Raw genomic sequence first — 18,135 nt, 5'->3', positions numbered from 1 at the left:
CCCTGGGCGGGGGTGGGGAGGCCGGGTGGTGCTGGGGTGGGGCCTGGCTGCCAGCTCTGCCTGGGAGGGCACAGTAGTCCCTTCTGCCCAATGCCAGTGGGGTGCGGGAGGGTGCCACCTACCCACCTGCCCCCGGCCCCCCCCCGCCCCCCCTGCCCCGGGCCGTCCTTGCTGCACCCTGGTGGAGGGGGACAGTGACTTGGGCCCTACCTCTCCTCCGGTGGAGATCTACACAGAGCAGGGGAGGGGACTGACCCCAACAGCCCTCTCTTCCTGTTCGTTAGTTGGTGCTGACTAGGTAAGAACGAGGTGGCGGGCCTGCAGGCCCCTTCCCCCATGGGAAGCTCCTTCGAAGGCCTTTCCAGAGCACGGGGTCGGGGCAGGGTAAGGGTGAGGTAAGAGGGTTTCTGAGGAGCCAGGGCTTCTGTGCTTCTCCACCCCAAACATGGGCTCTACGACCCCACTGGGCCCGTCTCCACAGCTTCTGCGGGGCCAGAGGCCTGTGTCCCACCCATGACCCATTTTGTTTCTGGTACAGGGGTAGGGACAGGCTTTGGGCAGAGCAGGGCTCCAGGGCCCTCCCTCCTTCTAGGGCCGGGGAGGGGTGACTGCTGCCTGGAACTTGTCAGCTGGGGGCGCCTGGCCCCAAGGCCAGTCACTGCGAACGACGGGGATCTCTGCACGAAGCAGCTGGGGCGCAGAGGCGTCCCCGGCCGTGGGGCCTGCTGTTCACTCCAGGGACAGGGAAGAGAGCTGGGGGCCAGCAGCCAGCTCTGGACGGGAGTGCGGGGGGCATGGAGGGGTCCCCCAGCACTGCCAGTGGGAGCGGGGCCCAGGAGAGCCACAGTCGAGGGCTCAGAATAAATCTGTGCCCCGAAGACGGTGGCGGCCTCTCCCACGTCCTCTGTCCCAGGCCTCCCACCCCCTGGGGCTGACAGAGCACGAGCGGGCACATGTGGGGCAGCCTGTTTATTGACCAGACACGTGGGGCTGGTGGAGCGTCCCTCCCTGCACGAGCGGGGGCCAAGTGCCTGCTTGCGGGGCCCACTGTCGGCCCCACTCTCCTCAGCCATGGCCCAGGGGCCACCTCCGAAAACAGCCGGGGTCCAGCCCAGGCCAGACTCCGGTGGGGGCAGAGCCAGGCAGGTGAAGGAGAAAATTCTCTAAATGGGGACCACGCGGATTGTTACAAAAGAGGTTGTGTGTGTGGGCGGGGCAGGAGGGTCCTGGCGGGCAGCGGTGGGGACTTGGCCATCAGCTGAGGAGGGGGGCGGACCTGTCGTTGGTCACTGTCGGCTTCAGCTGGACGTTGGCGAAGGGATTCCTGAAAAAGAGAAGAGGGGTTTTAGTGTGGGAGGGGCACTGTGAGGGCGCAATGCCGTCCTGGGCTGCCCTACGCCCGGGGGGCCCCCAGCCCTGCGGATGGCACCGGCCTGGGCCCCGATGGCCCAGCCTCTGAGCTCAGAGCAGGTGGACGATGGAGGCCGCTCGGGGGAGCCCGGGAAGGGTGCTCGCTGGCCGCCAGTGCGCCCCATCTGCGGCCGTCAACCCTCACGGGGCGGGTGGGGGCCGTGGGGCCACCGAGCCACAGGATGGTTCCTTCTCTGCGACCTGAGCCCTGAACGGGCCTGCATCCAGGTTTCGTGAGCCGCCCCACAAGGCCAAGGAGGCGCCTCCCATCGGCCCAAGGGCAGCGGCGGACCCATTTTTCAAGACACGCCATCGACAGACACAGACAGTTCAGCGCACACAAACCCGGCCCATGCGTCCCGGGCTCCCAGAAGGTGGCTGGGTGCAGACCCGCCCCACGCCAAGACGACACACGGGGGTGCACGCACACTGGCAGCAAGGAGGCCAGCAGGGGTGGACGAGGGCTCAGCCACCTGTCACCCGGGGGGTGACCCCCGAGGCCACAGCTGACGGACAGATGGACGCGCCAGACAAGAGGTGGAGATGGGACGAGATGAGCACAGCGGACGCCGGCACCCGGCCCGGAGGACCCGCCTGGGCAGGGACAGCACGGGACAGCGGGCTGGGGGTGGCGGCACAGACGGCACGTGGGACACGGAGGGCCGGCACGGACGGGACCGCACTCCCGGCGAAGCGCTCGGCTCTGCAGCCGTTACCTGGGGCCGGAGTCGCCTCTGGCGCAGCTGGGCTGGTGTCCACGCGGCGGGCGGGCGCTCTGTCCAGTGCCCAGGGAGAGCGCGTGGGGCGGGGGCGCCTCCCTGTGTTTTCTAAAAAACTGAGACACTTGGGACTGAACTTTTAAGGGGAGCAGCGGCAGACAGCAGCTAACTTCTTGGCGAATGAGGTCCCCGTCCCCGTCTCCGGGATGATGGCTGAGAGTCCCGTGTGGGCACACTGCTTACGACTGTCCTCTGAGTCATCGACCCCTGGCTTCGAGGCCGCTTGCAGCCCCACGTGGGGCCTCAGGCTCCTCCGCGTGCTCTGGCGCTCTGTTCCGCTGACGCGTACAGACAAGTTTCAGCTTTTTGGCCGCCTGGAAGCTCCCAAGGCCAAGCCTCCTGTGACCAGTGACATCCGCCCCCAGGACAGGGCGGTGGCCCGTGCCCTGACTGCCACCTCGCCTAGACTCTGGTTCTGAAGCAAGGCTCCGGGCCTTGGCTGTTCCCGGCCCGGGTCGAGGCAGATGCCCTGGGGGGCTGGAACTCGGCCGGTCTTGTTCATCTGGAGATGGGGACCGAGCCGAGGACGGAGCTCCGGCCCTAAGCCCGGGGAGGGAGGGCAGCTCCCGTGCTGGCTGGAGCCAGTACACAGGGGTCAGGCCAGGTGGGTCGGGGCGGCAGCACAGCCAGACAGGCCTCCCCGCAAGACGGTGTCTGGCCTCTGAGCCCCACTTTCTTCATCTTCCCCCAAACGGGGTGAGCGGGGAGCACGCACCGTCAACACTGCGGGCCGAAGACGCCCCCGGCCTCCCCCTGCAGCCGCGCCCAGCCCGGCCCCGACCAGAGGCCCCTGGGTGGGGCCGTCTAGGGCGCCTACCACCTTCTGTGAAGGAACGGGAGGGTGTCAGTGCGACCCTGGGCGGGTCAACACCAAGATGGCAAAACAGGACTAGGTTCAGACCCAAGGCCCAGTCTCTGGCCCCGGGGACATTTGTCCCCGCTTGGGGTGCTTGCCAGGGGCGGACGCCCGGCAGCAAACCACCGAGACGTAAGCAAACTCAGCGGACGGAACCGAGCAGAGGCCACAGGAGCCGTCCAGGCTGCTCCCGCAGGCAGGGCAGGCTGAAGCCCCCGGCGGGTCCGGCGCTGCATTCAAGGGGCAGCCCTTGGGGGCATCGCGGGGTCCTGAGCCCACAGCCCCCGCCTGCAAACCCTGCAGCCCGAGGAGGGCCGAGCGCCTTTCCGTTCCAATCTCGAGGGGAGCGCTATGCCGAGGGTTTAGGGAGTCGCCTGTAATTGTTCCGAATCCGCCAACCGAGCGAGAACCGGGTCGGCTGGGAACGGCCGCGTCTCCTCACAGGGTACGGTTTCCGTCCTTCGGTGATCCTGGAGCAGAGTGAGGGCGGCCGGGGTGCATTTCCACTTCCTCCTGAACTTCCTCCTCCGAGACCAAAGCGGTTGCCGTGCCTTCGGGACTTCGGCCCTTCTGGGATCGGATCCTTGTCGTTCGGTCCCCCCAGGGCCACACCTCAGGCAGGCTTGGTCAGGGTGCTTTGACCGACCCGGGGGACTTTTGGCACCCCACCCCCAGCCGAATCTTGGAGCCAGGCTGATTCTGCGGCCGGGAGGCTGGCTGGTGGCGCTGTGCTGATGCCCACCGTGCCCCCGGGGCCCCGTCCTACACCGGGGGACGTGGTCCCAGGCAGAGGCCAGGCCTGCAGCTCAGAGCGATGGGGGCAGCGGGGGCAGAGGTGGGGCGTCGGCGGGGGGGGGGGTGGGGTGGAAATGGAAGCCTCTCTGCATCCTGGAAGAAGGGGAATCTAGAGGCAGCGAAGGCATTTTCACCCTGTCCTCAAATTCCAGGAGCACTGGTCTCCAGAATCTTCCAGAAACTCCTCACACTGTAGCTCAGACACAGTGAAAGGAGAGGGAGTCCAGGACCCTTTGGGAGCAGCCACTGACCTTGGAGGGGCCACGTCACTGGTGCCCAGTGGGGTCCAGTGAGCACCATCTGCTACAAAGGACACAGGTGCCAGTGTCCTGGGGTGGCGGGGGCAGAGACAGATGGGCGGCACTGCCACCCTGACCGAGGCCCGGGGCCCAGGGTGCCGGCTGTCCCAGGGCGGTGAGGAAGGGGCCGTCACGGGGTTGGCTGTAGCAGGCCCACAAGGGCACCCACACGCAGTGGTGAAGGCCCGATCTAGAAAGCCTGGCGCAGCCTCCTGGCGCCCCTTGGGGCACATGCGAGTCCGGGCAGAGCGGGCACCAGGGCCACCGTATATCCACCTGCCCCAGCGGCCCAGGCACGTGCTCCTGCTCCGGTGTGCCTGAGGCCCTCACGCGGGCACGAGCCGTGGCACCGTCCCCGAGGCCCACCCAGATCTCCCCAGCCCCCGAGGGGCTGCAGGGCTCACCACCCAGGGAGCCGGCCAGGCCGGGCTCACACCCACACCCACACCCACAGGCGCGGCCCGAGGGGACGCTCAGCCAAAGGAGCCCAGAGCTGGCCTCACAGCCGATCACCGGGCCTCACCCTGATTGTGGCCGAAGGGCCCCGTAGAGAGAAACCGAGGCAGAGGACCGGGGCCGGACCAGGCCAGCGGTGCAGGGAGGTGCCGTGGGCGCTGGGGTGCAGCGGGGGCAGCCAGTCAGGCCCACAAGCTTCCAGACAGAGGCAGCAAGTCCCAGAGCCCGAGGAGCAATCCAAGGGGAAGCGAAAGCCCAGAGCCCAGAGCAGAGGCAGGCTCGGCAGACCCCCGCGCCCCGTCCCCGCCCGCCAGGGCCGAGGCCGCGGGGTCTGCAGAGCCGCTGGGAAGGCAGACCGGCCAGCGTGAGAAAGCCGGGCAACTTACTAACTCTAGTCAGGGGCGGCTCAGAACCTGGCCACTTCCACATCGGCGCTGCAAGGAAACACAAGGGCTCAGTTGGGGCAGGTGGGTGCGGAAAAGGGGTCTGCGTCCCCCGAGGGGGACGTGGGGAGACACCTGGGGCCAGAGGACACCCGCCAGGAGCGCGAGACCCGGCCGCGGGGGACCGCAACTGTCGCGTGGCTGCCGGGAAGAGAGGGGCGAGCCGGCGGGCAGGTGCCCCCCCGCCCCCGACCCGACCCCGCGGCCCAGGACCCGAGAGGGGCGCGCCTCCGTCGCTCCGTGGAGGCCGGCCGGCCGAGGCGGCCGGGCCCCGCACGCGGCCCCGATCCCACGCGGTGGACCTGGAAGGAGGCGCCACACCAAGCTCAATGCAATAAATAAAACTTTTATTCAAACGACTGCGGCACAGGGCACAATTGAGAGTTTAAAAAAAAAAAAAAAGAGGAAAGAAAACAGGAAAAATATTTTCAGCACTTTACAGGTTCATACAAGTTTTGCAGTTTGTGTCTACATTCATCCGTTGAGCATGGAATCCCCTGGATTTGAGAGCTGTGAGCAAAACGAGAACACCAACACGGAAGGCTGTTCACACGGGTCCATGTTCTGGCTTTGTTTTTTCCTCAAATAGAAAACGGGTCCGTCTGTGTCTCGAGCGGCTTCTCTCACAAACACCAGTCCACACGAGAGCGGGCGGAGGGTTTTGTTAAATCGCATCAGAAAAAGGAGCGTCCACAGCTTCACAGGGGCTCCCTCGGCGGAAGGGCCAAGCGGGGCCGTGCCCTCGCTCACTTCCCAGACTCGGGGTGTGAAGAGGCCACTGAGCCCAGCGTGTCTGTTTCTGGTCAGCAAGACACACAAAAAGACGAGAGTGTTCGGGGAGGTCGGGGGCGGGGACCGCCCGCTTCCCCCAGGCGGCGGGCGCGGGCGGGCCGGGGGGCCCAAAGCCGCCCTCCCGGGGCCAGCCCCGCACCCTGCCCGGTGCAGCCTGGGGGCCGAGACTCCCTCACGAGGCTGTGAAGCGGTTTCCAGAACACGTGGGGGTGGGGGTGGTCTCTGGAGGTCTTTGGAATGTCCGAGTGTGGCCGGGCGGCGCCTGCTCCCGACCCCCCGCCCCGCCAGTGCGCCGGGGGAGGCCACACGCCCTCGCTCTGGACTCTGTACACCGTCCGACGGTGGCCGAGGACAAGGAAGCGCTCGGGGGCCCGGCCTGCTGGGCCGGGTGGGGGCCGGGGGCCGTGGCCTCCCTCACAGGAGCGGCCAGCTTCCTCAGGAGGCCCCCCGAGCCGGGCACGAGCCCCTCCGTGGGTGCGCGGGGCCCTCAGAAGGGCGCCCGCGGGGCCGCGAGCCTCCGGGAGCTCCCGGCGCCTTCCCTTTCCTGGCAGATGCAGCGTCCGCTGGGGGAGTCAGATGCAGAATAACAGTACGTACACCGGAGTCCATGCATATGTTTTTGTGGTTCAGGAAAGAAGAGTCCTTTTCCGGTTTTGCTTTGCTTTTTTTCTTTTTTTTCTTGTCTTTTCTTTTTTTTTTTTTTTTTTTTTTTAGATTTTTCTTTTTCTTCAAACTTTAGACTTGGCTCGTGGTGAGCCTTCAAAAGGGGACAGTGCATCGTGAACACGGCAGACGCGGAGCAGAGGCAAGGACGCCCTGCCCCCGCTGCCCCGCCGGCAGCTCCTGCCCGGTGGGCACACGGGGGCGGGGGCGTGTAAACACGGGGAGCAGAGGTGGGGCAGCACCATGGACCCTGGGGGATCTCAGAGTCTGGGGTCACCAACCAAAAGGCGGGGAGAGGGCAGGTGGGAAAGAAAAACAACCCGAGAACAAACCAACGAGAGCAGAGGAGGGAACCGATGGAGACCACACAGATGGGGGGGACTCTTCCGAGCGGCGGCCGCCCGTGGTCAGCGTCCTCACACTGTGGACACCAGCGTGCCGCTGCCGCTGTGGGACAAAGCACAGGACACTGCCAGGCCGCACGCCTCTCTTGCCGCAGCTCTGCCCACGGTTCGGGGTCGGCCGGCTGCCCGGCCCTGGAGGAAAGGCGGGACGCGGGCCGAGCCCAGGCTGGGGGGGGGGGTGGGGGGGGGGACGGGACGGCCTGGGCTGGTTCTGGGGAGATGAGCCCAGGGGCGGGCCGCACCCCGCTGGCCGACGCAGGCCTGGCCACCAGGAAGGAAGAGGGGGGTGCGACAGAACCCGGCCGAGGGGCTTCCTGGAAGGCCGGGAGCCCAGGGGCCGTGGTGGGCACAGAAGCAGGTAGGCTCCCGCGGTGGAGGGCCCGCTCCCACCGACCCAGGGGTGAGAGCATGAAGGCGACCTCCCAGGACCGTGCGCGACTGCCCCGCGGCCCCCGTGGCTCAGAGAGGCCCCGGAGAGGGGCCTCCACAGTCTGCAGCCCCATCTCGCGGAGCAGGCCCTGGAGGGCCCGTGAGAGGGGCCAGCTCCCCCCACGCCAGCGCCCCAGGACACGCGTGAAAGCCCCTTACCTGCTCACAGCCCGCGCTCCGTAGTCGTCTAGACCCTGGGGAGAAACAGGAACACAGGTCAGGCTGGGGGTTCTGGGGGCGAAGTGGGGTCTGCAGGGCAAGGCGCTGCCCGTAGCCAAGGGCACGGAGGGCCCCTCGTACGTGCACAGCGGTGACCTCCCAAGTGCGTGAGGGCATCTCCTCATCTGACCAGCAGATCACGGATCACGTGAGCTCACGCTCACGGGCACACACAGACAGTCCAGGTGCCGGCCCCTCCCATACGCGACTCGCGAGGTGAGTGGGCCGGGGCCCCAGGACACCTGCAGGTTACCTAACAGGAGCACCAAGGCAGGTGAGGTTGGGGCTGCGTGGAAGCCTCTGGGCAGGTAGCGGGGCCACGCCAGGGACGGAACCGGTGCCACTTGCGGGGAGGGGTGACGGCTGGGCAGGAAAGCGAGCCTGGCAAGGCCGAGCAGGCTCCTGCAGCCCCAGACAGCGGCTGTGGCTTCTGGCCTCGGGGTGTGGGGCCCTGGGTGTGGGGCTGAGGGACGGGGGCTGGTCAGCCACCACATCTCTGCCGCCCGGCCTAGGGCCGTCAAGGGGTGTTAGCTGTCTCAGGGCCAAAACCACACCCAGAGAGCAGGGAGGTGGGAGGAGCAGGGCCACACCCGCCTGGGCCCAGCCAGCTGTGTGTGGGGTCGGGGGGGCCAGGTGGGGCCGCATAGGGCAGGCTGGCCTGGTGACTCCGGGGTGCCGTGCCTCTCCCAGGCTGGATCGGCCTCTCCCTGAGCTCCAGCTCCAGTCTCACCTTCTCTGGAAGGTTCCATCCAAGAGCCTGAGCCACACCTCCCCAGTCTGATGCTTCCCAGCACCTAATCTCAAACTACATGTTCTCACTGTGCGACAGTGAGCTTCTCTGGTGGGCAACGACCTCGCCCAGCTGGCGCCGGTTATACCCTCCTCGCTGGGACGAGGCTGCTCGGGGACGGGGCTGGGCGCGGCCCTTCTTGGGCCCCACCCACCCATGACACCGCTCACCACAGCCTCCGTTGACCCAGATCCTTGGTTTTCACTCATGAGGCCCAGATCTTAGAAAAACTTTTCTTCTCCTCCCTGCTGCTGTCCAGGGCGAGGGGGGTGGGGGCGCACTGACCCTTAAGCTGGGGCTCAATCCTGGACATCGGGACCCAGAACGCATTGCTGGCCCCTGTTCCCACCACAGCCACAGCAAATGTTCTAGAAGCCTTGGGCTCCTCTAACCCTGTGAGCCTCCCCAGACAGAGCAGTGGGGGTCCCAGCAGTACCCTCCACAGCCACACCCCAATCCCACCTGGGCTTTGAGACCAACATCACACCCTCCAGGGGCTCTACAAGGGACCCAGGCCTTGCCCTCCTGCCTCTGGCCCGGGTGGCCTGGGCATGAGTGCCTGGTCCTGTCTCCAGAGACCCAGACGCACACGGAAAGGTTCCGGCCACAGCACAGGTCTCAAGTGCAGGTGCTCACATCCACACGGACCCACGACCGCCAAAGCCTGACAGCCTCGAGGAGGGGGCTCCTCGCTGACGCCCAGGCTCCTCCCAAGAGCTGGGGTCCGGGGCAGCATCACGGCCGCAGCCACCGCCCCGGCGGAGGAAAGGACAGGCAGAGGGGCCGCCGTGCCTTCATCAGAGCCCCGCGCCTGTAGAGGGTGCCTGCTGGTCGCCCCTTTGCCCCCCCCCACCCGACCCTGCTGTGGAGCTCACCTGGGAGAAGGCAGGCACAGCCACGCTGTAGGGCCTCTGCTTGAAGGTGCCGGCCGTCTGGGCAGGGAAGGCGCGCGAGGACGTGCCGTAGTCGGGCGGTGGCAGTGCCAGCTCCTCCTTGTCCAGGAGGTTGCCCGTGCTGCTGCTCTTTCCCTGCTGCAGGCTGCGGGGGGAGAGGGGTGGTGCTTAGGGGCCTGGCCGCCCCGGTCCCCCTCTGGCCCTCCACCTCCCCTGCCTCCCTTGGGCCCCCTACGGAGGCCTCGGCCTCCCTAAGCCGGTGGACGGGGCCCGGAGGGGCGGCGGGAGGGACGTCCCGCAGCCCGTGAGCCCCTTGGCGACCCCCGAGGCCCGCAGACCCTCCTCACAGAGCACCCTGCACCCACACACCCCAGGAGCCTCAAACACTTCCGTGCGGGGCGTGGGGGCAGCACCGTGAGCAGAGAGCGGGGGCCGCCCGGAGAGGTGCCCCCGCAGTGCCCTGCTCTCACGGCAGCCTCTGTGGAGCGAGGGGCCGGCACACTCACCTCATGTGCAACCTGTCGCTGCCGTCGCTGTCCAGAACCCGGGTGTAGGAGAACGGAAACCAGCCCCGCCTGGAAGACAAGGCTGGGTGAGAGGGCTCCAGGGCCGGGCTGCCAGCATGGGGGGGTGGGGCGGGGGGGCGAGGGGTTCCGGCCCCCCGGGTCCCTGCCGGGCTGCGACCGTCTGCAGAGGGAGCTCATACGAGCCACTGGATGGGAGGCTGGGGACCCCTGGGCAGGGCTGGTCTCTGGCCACACAGCCACATGGCAGCCATGCTGAGCGGGGGCGCCGACACCTGAGAAGCTGTCTGGTGGGGGGAGATGGGTACCGTGTCCGGGACTGAGGCTCCCTACCGATTTCCCTGTTCCTCATTGCCCCCTCCCAAGGTGGTGTGGCTGCCTGGGGGCCGACGAAACGTCGGGGCTGACTCTGCTCCGGGATGGGAGCCTCCCACGCCACCGACAGCCGCATCCAGAAACATCTGGATGACAGTGGCGGCGGGGGGGGGCAGCACCCGGCCAGGCAGCCCTGAGGCGCAGTGAACGTGAGATGCTGGTGCAGCCTCTGCACGATGTGCTCAGTGAGGCCGTGAGGACACAGCTCCCAGAACGTGACCGTGTGGCTTCTAGAACCCCAGCACAAAGGCTGATCGAAACGGACTTGGGGACAGCAGAAGGCTTTGGGGCTGACGGCCAACTGGGAAGCCGTACACCCGACAGCAGGGAAGGCGCCAGACGGGCCGCGGTGTGCGTGTGCGGGGCCCCGGGCCAAGTGGGTGACGTGGGCAGTGAGGGTGACGGGCTGGCCAGAGACGGCTGTGGTTCTGAGACGCGGTCACGTCTGCGCCACAAAGATTTTCCGACTGAAGGCCCACGGCGGGATAATCAGGCTGGGAAGGAGCCAGAGCCACCGGGACCTCTGGAGGCTGCAGGGTCAGGAGGGGGTGTCCCTGAGCTCATCGGAGTCCCGGCGGCCCGAGAGGCCCCGACGGCTGGCGGGGAGGGCCCGGCCTACGGACACTTACATTTTTGTCTTCTCGCTCTCCCCGTAGTGCCAGCCGTCACGGGCCTCGGGCACTAGCAGGGTGATGAGGTCGCCCTCCTTGAAGCTCAGCAGGGTGCTGTTGTCCCCGGCCGCGTGGGAGAAGATGGCTTTCACTCGCATGCGGCCGTTGCGCTCCAGGCCGGCTGCCATGGAGCTGGAGCGGGGCAGGGTCTTGGTCTCAGCTGCGGGACGACAGGGCAGGAATGAGGGGACTGACCGCACGCCTGTCGGCTCGGCCGCCTGGTGGCGAGATGCTAGAAGGCCCCAGGTGGGCCTGGAGGGGACGCTCGCCAGCCTCCGGGGCCATTTGGACAGAGACTCAGGAAGGATCCAGCCACGGACCGCCGCCCACCCGCTGCAGGGAATTCCCGGCCGGAGCCTGGCCTCGGCTCTCCCATCCGTCCTCGGGAGGCGCTCACGGGCTGGGGGAAGGGGCAGGCCGCCGGCCACAGGATGGGGAGGCACAGTCCAGGGACCCGGGCAGTAGCGGGGGCGGGGGCATCCCACTGTCCATCACAGCCCAGTTGGACATCACCCGCATGCTGCCATCACAGGCTGAGCCGATGGCGTCCTGGCACGGCCCCACCTATCGCGCTCACGGCCTGCGGCTTGCCAGAGACAACGAGGAGGGCCGGGCGAAGCCCGAGGGTCCAGGACTGTATCTCCATGCGGGCCCAGGGGTGCTGCACAGGAGCACACGTGCCCGGGGCTCTGGAGACCTTCCCCACCTCCCCGCGGGCGCGGCACAACCAGGGACACGTCCCAGCCCTTACTGGCAGCGTAGCTGTTTTTCGGAGTCACGCTCTTGCGCACGGGGAGCGTGTTGGAGTAGGAGTCGCTCAGCTTGCTCTGTGACTGTGGTGGGGACGAGGCCTTAGGCTGGGCGGCCTTGCGGTCGGCCCAGGGGCTGTAGTCCTCGCCATCGGGGCCCGAGACGCCATTCATGACGGGCGCGCTCTCCTGGGCGGACAGCCGCTGTTGAGAAGGGGGGGGGGGGGGGCGGCGTCACGGGAGGGCCCGGTCAGGTGAGGCCGGCGTGGAGACCCCTCACCCTGGTGAGGGCGCCCCAGGTGCAAGGGGCGGGGGCCGTCTTCTCACACCCAGGAAGCTCGCGGGAAGCTGCGGACTCACCCCCACGAACGGGGCCAGCTCAGGGGGCACCGGCAGAGGCTTGGCCCCCGGAATGGGGTCTGAGATGACCAGGCTGGACTTGGAGGCCGACAAGGCGCTGGGGAGGACGGAGCCGTTGCTGCTGGCCATCAGCTGCACCGCGCGCTCCGGGATCTTGTTGGGGTCGGCGCAGGCCTGTTGCCACAGCGGCAGCTTCTGTGCCAGCAGCTCCTTGCCCTGGAGCAGAGGAAGCGGGGAGGGGTCAGGGCCGGCCGCAGGCTTGTGGCTGGGCACACGCGGGGGCGGGGCGGGGGGGGGCGGTGGGGGCGCCCCGCCGGGCCACGCTCACCTCGGACGCAGCCCCCTGGCGACGCGTCCCACCCCAGGTGAGGCCACCTGTCTAAGGCTAAGGGCCGCTCTTCACCAGGTGGTGACTCACAGCCAGATGGGCCACCTGTGAGTCCCTGACCCCGACCCGGGAAAGAGGCTGGTACGCTGCGGTGAGCCATGTGCTGAAGGGGCCGCTGGGGCTGAGATGAAACCAAGGTCCAACCGGGGCAGGGACCCCCAAAGAAAGAAAGAGGGACAGTGGCTCACACTCAGGCACGAAATGGGCAGGGCCTTCACGGGCAACCGTGAGGTCCCGGGAAGAGTGTCACCCCGGGGTACCCCAGGGCCAGAAACCAGGTGGTAAAAGGACAGGGCGGGAGCCGTGATGGCAAAGGGACAGAGCTGCCAGGGCCTAGCTGCAGTCACGCCAGGCTACGGGGAGGATGCGGAAGGCAGGGTCCCGTCCGGCGGCACTTGGGAGACGCGGGGTGCTAGGTGTTCCTGCCCCCGCACCCAGGGGCCCAAGAGCCCAGATGTCCCTTTGGTGTGCACCGGGGTGTGCCCGGGGCCCCGCCAGCCCCACAAATGTAGGGCTCTAACAAAGGATGGAGAAGCCACGGTGTAGTGAGGAGTCCCAGCATGGGAGGGACAGCCAGCAGCCTGTGGCTCCCTGTAGCCCACCTGGGGCCTTGTGCCTAACACACGGGCAGGTCCAGGGCCGGGAGGCCACCGTGGCCGCTATGGGCCACCTGACCCGCAGCCGACGCCATAACCTGAGTCCCGTGCAGAGCCTGGAGCTCCTGGGGGCAGTGCTCCTCAGCTCAGGGCAATGGCTGTCTCCGGGACCTACGGAGCAGCTCTCGTCACTGCCTCTCCCTGCTCGCCCTCCCACTTCTGGCCTGTGTCTGGGAGGGAGGGGGCGTCTGTGGGGTAAGCTGGAGGAAGCTGGAAAATGGCCCCTGTGAGCAGATCCTGCCCTCCATCGCCTGCTGGTTTGAACCAGGGACCCGCAGGCCAAGGCCTGAGGGCTGGCCGGGTGTTTCATAAATAAAGTTTGATTGAACGCGGCTGTCTGTTGGCTCACACATCTGGGGCTGCTCCTGCGTGGGACCACCACAAGCCCAAAGTGCTTCTGGACCCCGGCCGAGATAAACGGGTGACAGCTCTGGGTGGCGGTGACAAAGCGGGCCAACAGGGGCCTGGCACCAATGGGGGCAACCCCAGGCTCAGCATGGCTGAGCGTGACCCTCAGAAGGGCTCCACAGCTAAGGTGGCTGGCCAACTGGGGCTCCCAACCGGTGACAACAGCTCTGTCTGTAGGAGGCGCCCGGTGGCCTGCTACTGGGAAGCGCCTGGGCGGTCCTGCCCGGGTACCCCAACCTCTGTGCCTCTCTAAACCCGCTAGGGAGGGCTGGGTCCAGCTCCCCGGGGACCGTGGCTCTCCTGCCCTCCGTCCCCGCGCTCTCCCTGACCTGCCACACCGCCAGACCGCCACCAGAGGGCGCACACGTCCGCCACAGCGCAGCCTGGAGTCAGGCCGGGGTGGCCCCCCTGCTCTGGAAAGCCTGCTGGCGAGGCTGCCCCGGGGAGCCTTCCCAGCTCCCACAGGGGACGCGGCTCTCTTCGCCGTACTTGCCTTGCACCTGCGCACAGGCCCTGGCGTAGGCCCGGGCAGGCAGAGGGGGGCGTCTACCTCCTCCCTGCCCAGGCCGCGGGGACCAGAGGGCAGGGCTTAGATCCGGCACACGTGTGTGAATGTGCATTTACCCTGCTGCCCCACAGGCACCTTTGTGGGAAAAGGATGTGAACTGGGGTTTCTCACCACACCGGTTGAGCTCTTGGAATGCTCTGGAATGTTCCAGTGGACAGATATGTTCCCACCCCGGCTCTGAATTGAGGACTATGAACAGGGGCTCCTCTGAATCTGCCTGTTCCTGGGGGGGGTGCAGGGGGCGGGGGGCTGTGGCCTCTGGGGCTCGCCAGCCCCCAGCGCAATGCTGGCCTGCAGTTCCCCACACCGTAGCCCTCCCCGAGGACCTAGCCCTCCTCAGAGGAGACCCTTTGGTGCCACTGTCCCTAAAAGAGCAGCTGGCAGTTTCTGAGAAAGGCCTCAAAACGTCTGCAGCGTTTACCCTGGGGATCTTCTGACCAGAACGCTGTGTCCCTGGGGGCAGCCTCAATGCACAGAATTACTGTCATCACAGCTCTGGGCGGACAGGCCCCCGACGTCTGCCAGGGAGCCGGTCCACTTGAGCCCACGAGGACCCTGCCCCTGCGCCGCGAGCAGCCCCACCTTGGAGTGGTAGGCGGCGGAGTTCTTGGCCACGGCGCACTGCTTCTCCACCAGGAAGCAGAACCTCCTTCTCTCCTCGGTGAGCGCGGTCTTGTAGCCGTCCGACACGTAGTTCTCCAGCTCGCCCTGCTTGTTGCTGATGGCGTCAATGTACTGGGGGGGACAGGAGAGAGCGTGGGGGGACGGCACAGGGTCAGGCTCAGCTAGGGGTGGAGGCACCTCCCACCGGCCCACTGCTGGGGTTTGGCCACAGCTCACTCGAGCCAAGAGGGTGAGGACAGAAGTGACACCAGGGCCTCCCCAGCCCACCGCACCTCTGTCCCCCAGGAGCTTGTGTCTCGCCGACCCCTGTCCCCTCAGTGCCCCAGCAGCCATACACGTGGGGGGCGTGCTGGCGGATCACACGGGACCCGGTGGCAGAGTGGCACCGCCTGTGGGTGCTGATTCCGAGCATCTAAAGCCACCCTGACAGTGGAGCGGGAAAGCGCACCGGGCACTCTGTGTGCACAAGAATGACTAATCCACACCCAAACCCCGCAGAGGTGGGCAGCGAGCACAGGAGACACCCAGGCCCTGCGGGGGTGGGCAGGGGACGCAGGAGACACTGCTTGATGCTGGGGCACACGGGAACGTTCCGATTTTTTTGAAACTTCCAGAAACAAAGCACCCTCAGGACTGCAGGCAGCCATCACAGGGAGGCAGGAGCACCCAGACGCACACCGCCAGGGTTCGCAGCTCCCTCTCCAGGGCGTGCGTGCGTTGGGGTCTCTGGGGTCTGGGCTCTTTCCGAAGGGAGCCCCTTCTCGGCTGCAGAAGTCCCTTCCAGCTCCCTTCCTCTGCTCCTGGGGGGCGGGGGTGGGGTGGGGCGAGGCCACGCTGCTGCCCTGCAGGGGTCTCTGCAGCCCAGGGGTTTTTCCTGGAGCAGCCCCACCTCTGGCAGGGGCCAGCCCCGGCCTCCAGGGGCGCCTCCCCCGCCCGGCTCTGACTCAGAGAGGGTAGGCGGTGCTGAGCTGACGTGGGCGACCCGAGGAGGTGAGCAGAACAGGCTGTTCCCGCCGCCGCCTCCCTTCCCAGCCTCGTTCAGCTGGGGGGGTGGGGGGGTGGCAAGGACCGGCCTGTGGGCGTGGCTCGGCCAGCGTGAGGGAGCCACGACGCCCCACGACAAGGCCTGCCCGTCCGGGCCACCAAAACCCAGGGGCCTGCTCCCTCTGCCCCGCAGACCACCCACCTCACCACGCCGAGGGCAGCTTAAATGGGCCTCAAAATGGGCAGCCCGTTGCCCCCAGCCCCATGGAGGCCACAGCCCTGAGGAGTAGGCCTCAGCCCTCCAAATGGCCACAGGGCTCTGCAGCCCGTGGGACTGAGGGGACCCGGGATGGCTCTTGCCAGAGGTGGGGCTGCTCCAGGAAAGACCCCCGGGCTACAGAGACCCCTGCAGGGTGGCAGCGTGGCCACCCCGCCCCCCCCCCTCACCCCCCCGGAAGCAGAGAAGCAGAGGAAGGGAGCTGGGAGGGACTTCTGCAGCTGAGAAGGGGCTCCCTTCGGAAAGGGGAGGGGACCGGGATGGCAAACCCCTGCCAGCCTGGGAGAAAAGTCTGAACACAGGTAAGAGGCCCCCCTGGCGGGCTTGCTGCTCTGCTCCCCCAGCCCTGCCGCCTCCTCCCCCTTCTCCCCTCCTCCACCCTGTTCCTCAGGGCTGCCCCAGGACGACTCCTCCGGTTCTGGAACGTGCTCCCGCGGGACCTCCCCTGCATGGCGGCTCTTCCGGGAGGCTTCCAGGTGTGTGGCGCCCCCGGGGGTGGAGGACACGGCGGCCGAGGCCCCCCTGCGCCATTCCTCAGACGCCACCTGGCTACTGCGGGAAGAGGGTGCCTGCCAAGGGGACCGCTCACACCCACACCCGCTCCTAGGGGCCCCGGGAGGTGCCTGTGAGGGGGGGCGGGGGCAGAGACCCAGGAGACAACACCCGCTGGATGGAAGGGGCTGGAAGGGTGTGTGCACCGGGAGGGGAGGGGAGGGGAGGGGAGGCGCCCGTCCCCCTGCACCCAGTGCTCATGTCGCCTGGAGGGTCCCATGCACACTCCCCCAGGGCCTGTCAGGGACGCTGCCGTGACCCTACCGGCTTCCACTAGCCCACAAGCCCTTCCTCGACTCCACACACAGGGACTCAGCCCAGTGCCCGAGAGCTGCATAAGGGGGCAGCCTCAGGAGAAGTTTCTGCAAGGTTCCAGGAGGAGATCAGGGTTTAACCCCCCAGGAAAACCCCCAATCCACCTCCCTCGTGCCCCCACCTCCTGCTCTCCCTGGGGCCGCTCTAGCGTCCCCACCAACTCAGCAGCGGCCAGGCCTTCAAGGCCGGTGGGCTGGGGGTGAGCCAGGCACGTGGAGGCCCACGCCCGGTGACAGCTAGTGCACGGAGTTCGGCACGCAGCCTCGTGAAGGGAGGCCCAAGGGGAGGCTGCCCAGAGTGCCGGCCTCCATGCCAGCTGTCATCCAGCGGGGACTCTGAAGAAAAAGAGGGGCCACCGTGAACGGTTAGCACAGGACAGCGCGGAAACCGGGACGCGGGGCCCCCTGGGTCCGCTCGCCCTGAGCACGCAGCTGAGGACAGCTCCTTCCGAACCGCGGCCCCTCGAGCCAGCTGTCCCACCTGCAGATGGTTTCTGGGTTTTTAGGCTGTGGTACCTCTTTCACAGCAGTGTTCTCCACGAGCGCCGGGCCTGTGCGGTGCAGGGCGCTGGCCCCATTATCGGGGTCTGGTGGCCTCCCGTGGGGGGGAGGGAGTGGGGGGTTATTTTTAAGATTTCCATTTATTCCATCAAGCCCCGTGAACAGCCAGGGGCAGCGCAGGCCTCAGGGGGAGCGGGACTGAGGTGGAGAGCACTGCCCGGGGGGGCGCCATCACCCCCGGGGACCACGTGTCCTGGGGAGCAGGCGGGACAGCCTCCTGAGCTACACCACCACGGGGCCCCTGGGCTGTCCGGCTGCCCCAGGGCAGATTCCCGGTCAGTGGGGACACAGGACTGCCTCTTCCTTCCAGGAATGACAGCCAGCTCTCCTTTCCCAGGATGCTGCCCCTTGCGGAGAGAGACCACAACTTCCCGGGGGCAGACCCTGGAAATGTGGGCAAGTAAGGACCTTCCCCTCCCCCTCCCCCCCCACCCCAGGGGTGGGGGAAGAGCGGAGGGCGCCCCACCCACAGGGTCCAGGCCGCTCTGGCTCGCCCGGTGGAGGACAGAACTCGGCCTGGCCCCACACTTCTGACGACTTAGCAACAGGCTGCTGGAAATGGCCCTGAGCCTGTCCCTGCCGTGGGCAGGCGGGCAGGTGGGTGCTGTGGCCGGCTCTCTACTCCCGCCTCTCCTGCTCCCGGCTTGGCGGTGCTATGGTGACAGTGCTATAGAAACACCCAGCTGAAAGCATTTAAGACCACAGAATGCTCCCATTTAGTCACCCTGGGCTGAACAGCCCTGTAATCCGAGAAGACAAAAGTGATCAGAACATATGTCTCCTCTCCAAAGCGGGCGGTGACTCAGAGGTGGGGGAGGGGCCCTCAAGAACAAACGGCTCCCTTTACCTCCTCCGACATGGCCGCGCTGTGGCTTTCCCACGTTTCTCAAACACCT

The 18,135-nt window shown here is 67.2% G+C and overlaps 1 protein-coding gene across 5 annotated transcripts in view; it reads right to left on the bottom strand.

The window, feature by feature from the left end:
• Positions 1-956: 956 nt before the first annotated feature.
• The window catches only part of BAIAP2 (BAR/IMD domain containing adaptor protein 2), a 63,137-nt gene continuing 45,958 nt past the window's right edge, over positions 957-18,135 (bottom strand). For 2 of the 5 annotated variants that reach the window (XM_042914699.1, XM_042914704.1), the window contains exons 7-14: positions 14,510-14,662; positions 11,908-12,123; positions 11,550-11,751; positions 10,757-10,958; positions 9,735-9,803; positions 9,211-9,373; positions 7,486-7,520; positions 957-1,324 (exon numbers count right to left, since the gene is read on the bottom strand). In XM_042914699.1, the coding sequence (XP_042770633.1) occupies positions 1,255-1,324; positions 7,486-7,520; positions 9,211-9,373; positions 9,735-9,803; positions 10,757-10,958; positions 11,550-11,751; positions 11,908-12,123; positions 14,510-14,662 (1,110 nt within the window). In that variant the 3' untranslated portion in view covers positions 957-1,254. Of the gene's footprint in view, positions 1,325-4,981; positions 5,030-5,366; positions 6,941-7,485; positions 7,521-9,210; positions 9,374-9,734; positions 9,804-10,756; positions 10,959-11,549; positions 11,752-11,907; positions 12,124-14,509; positions 14,663-18,135 lie in introns of those variants that run through there. The other 3 variants (XM_042914702.1, XM_042914703.1, XM_042914701.1) reach the window with 3 other exon arrangements.

Source organism: Panthera leo, chromosome E1 (assembly GCF_018350215.1).
Source record: "Panthera leo isolate Ple1 chromosome E1, P.leo_Ple1_pat1.1, whole genome shotgun sequence".
In the NCBI taxonomy this organism is placed as follows: Eukaryota; Metazoa; Chordata; class Mammalia; order Carnivora; family Felidae; genus Panthera; species Panthera leo.
The sequence above is the reverse complement of the archived record's forward strand: the minus strand, read 5'-3'. Positions and strand labels throughout refer to the sequence as shown.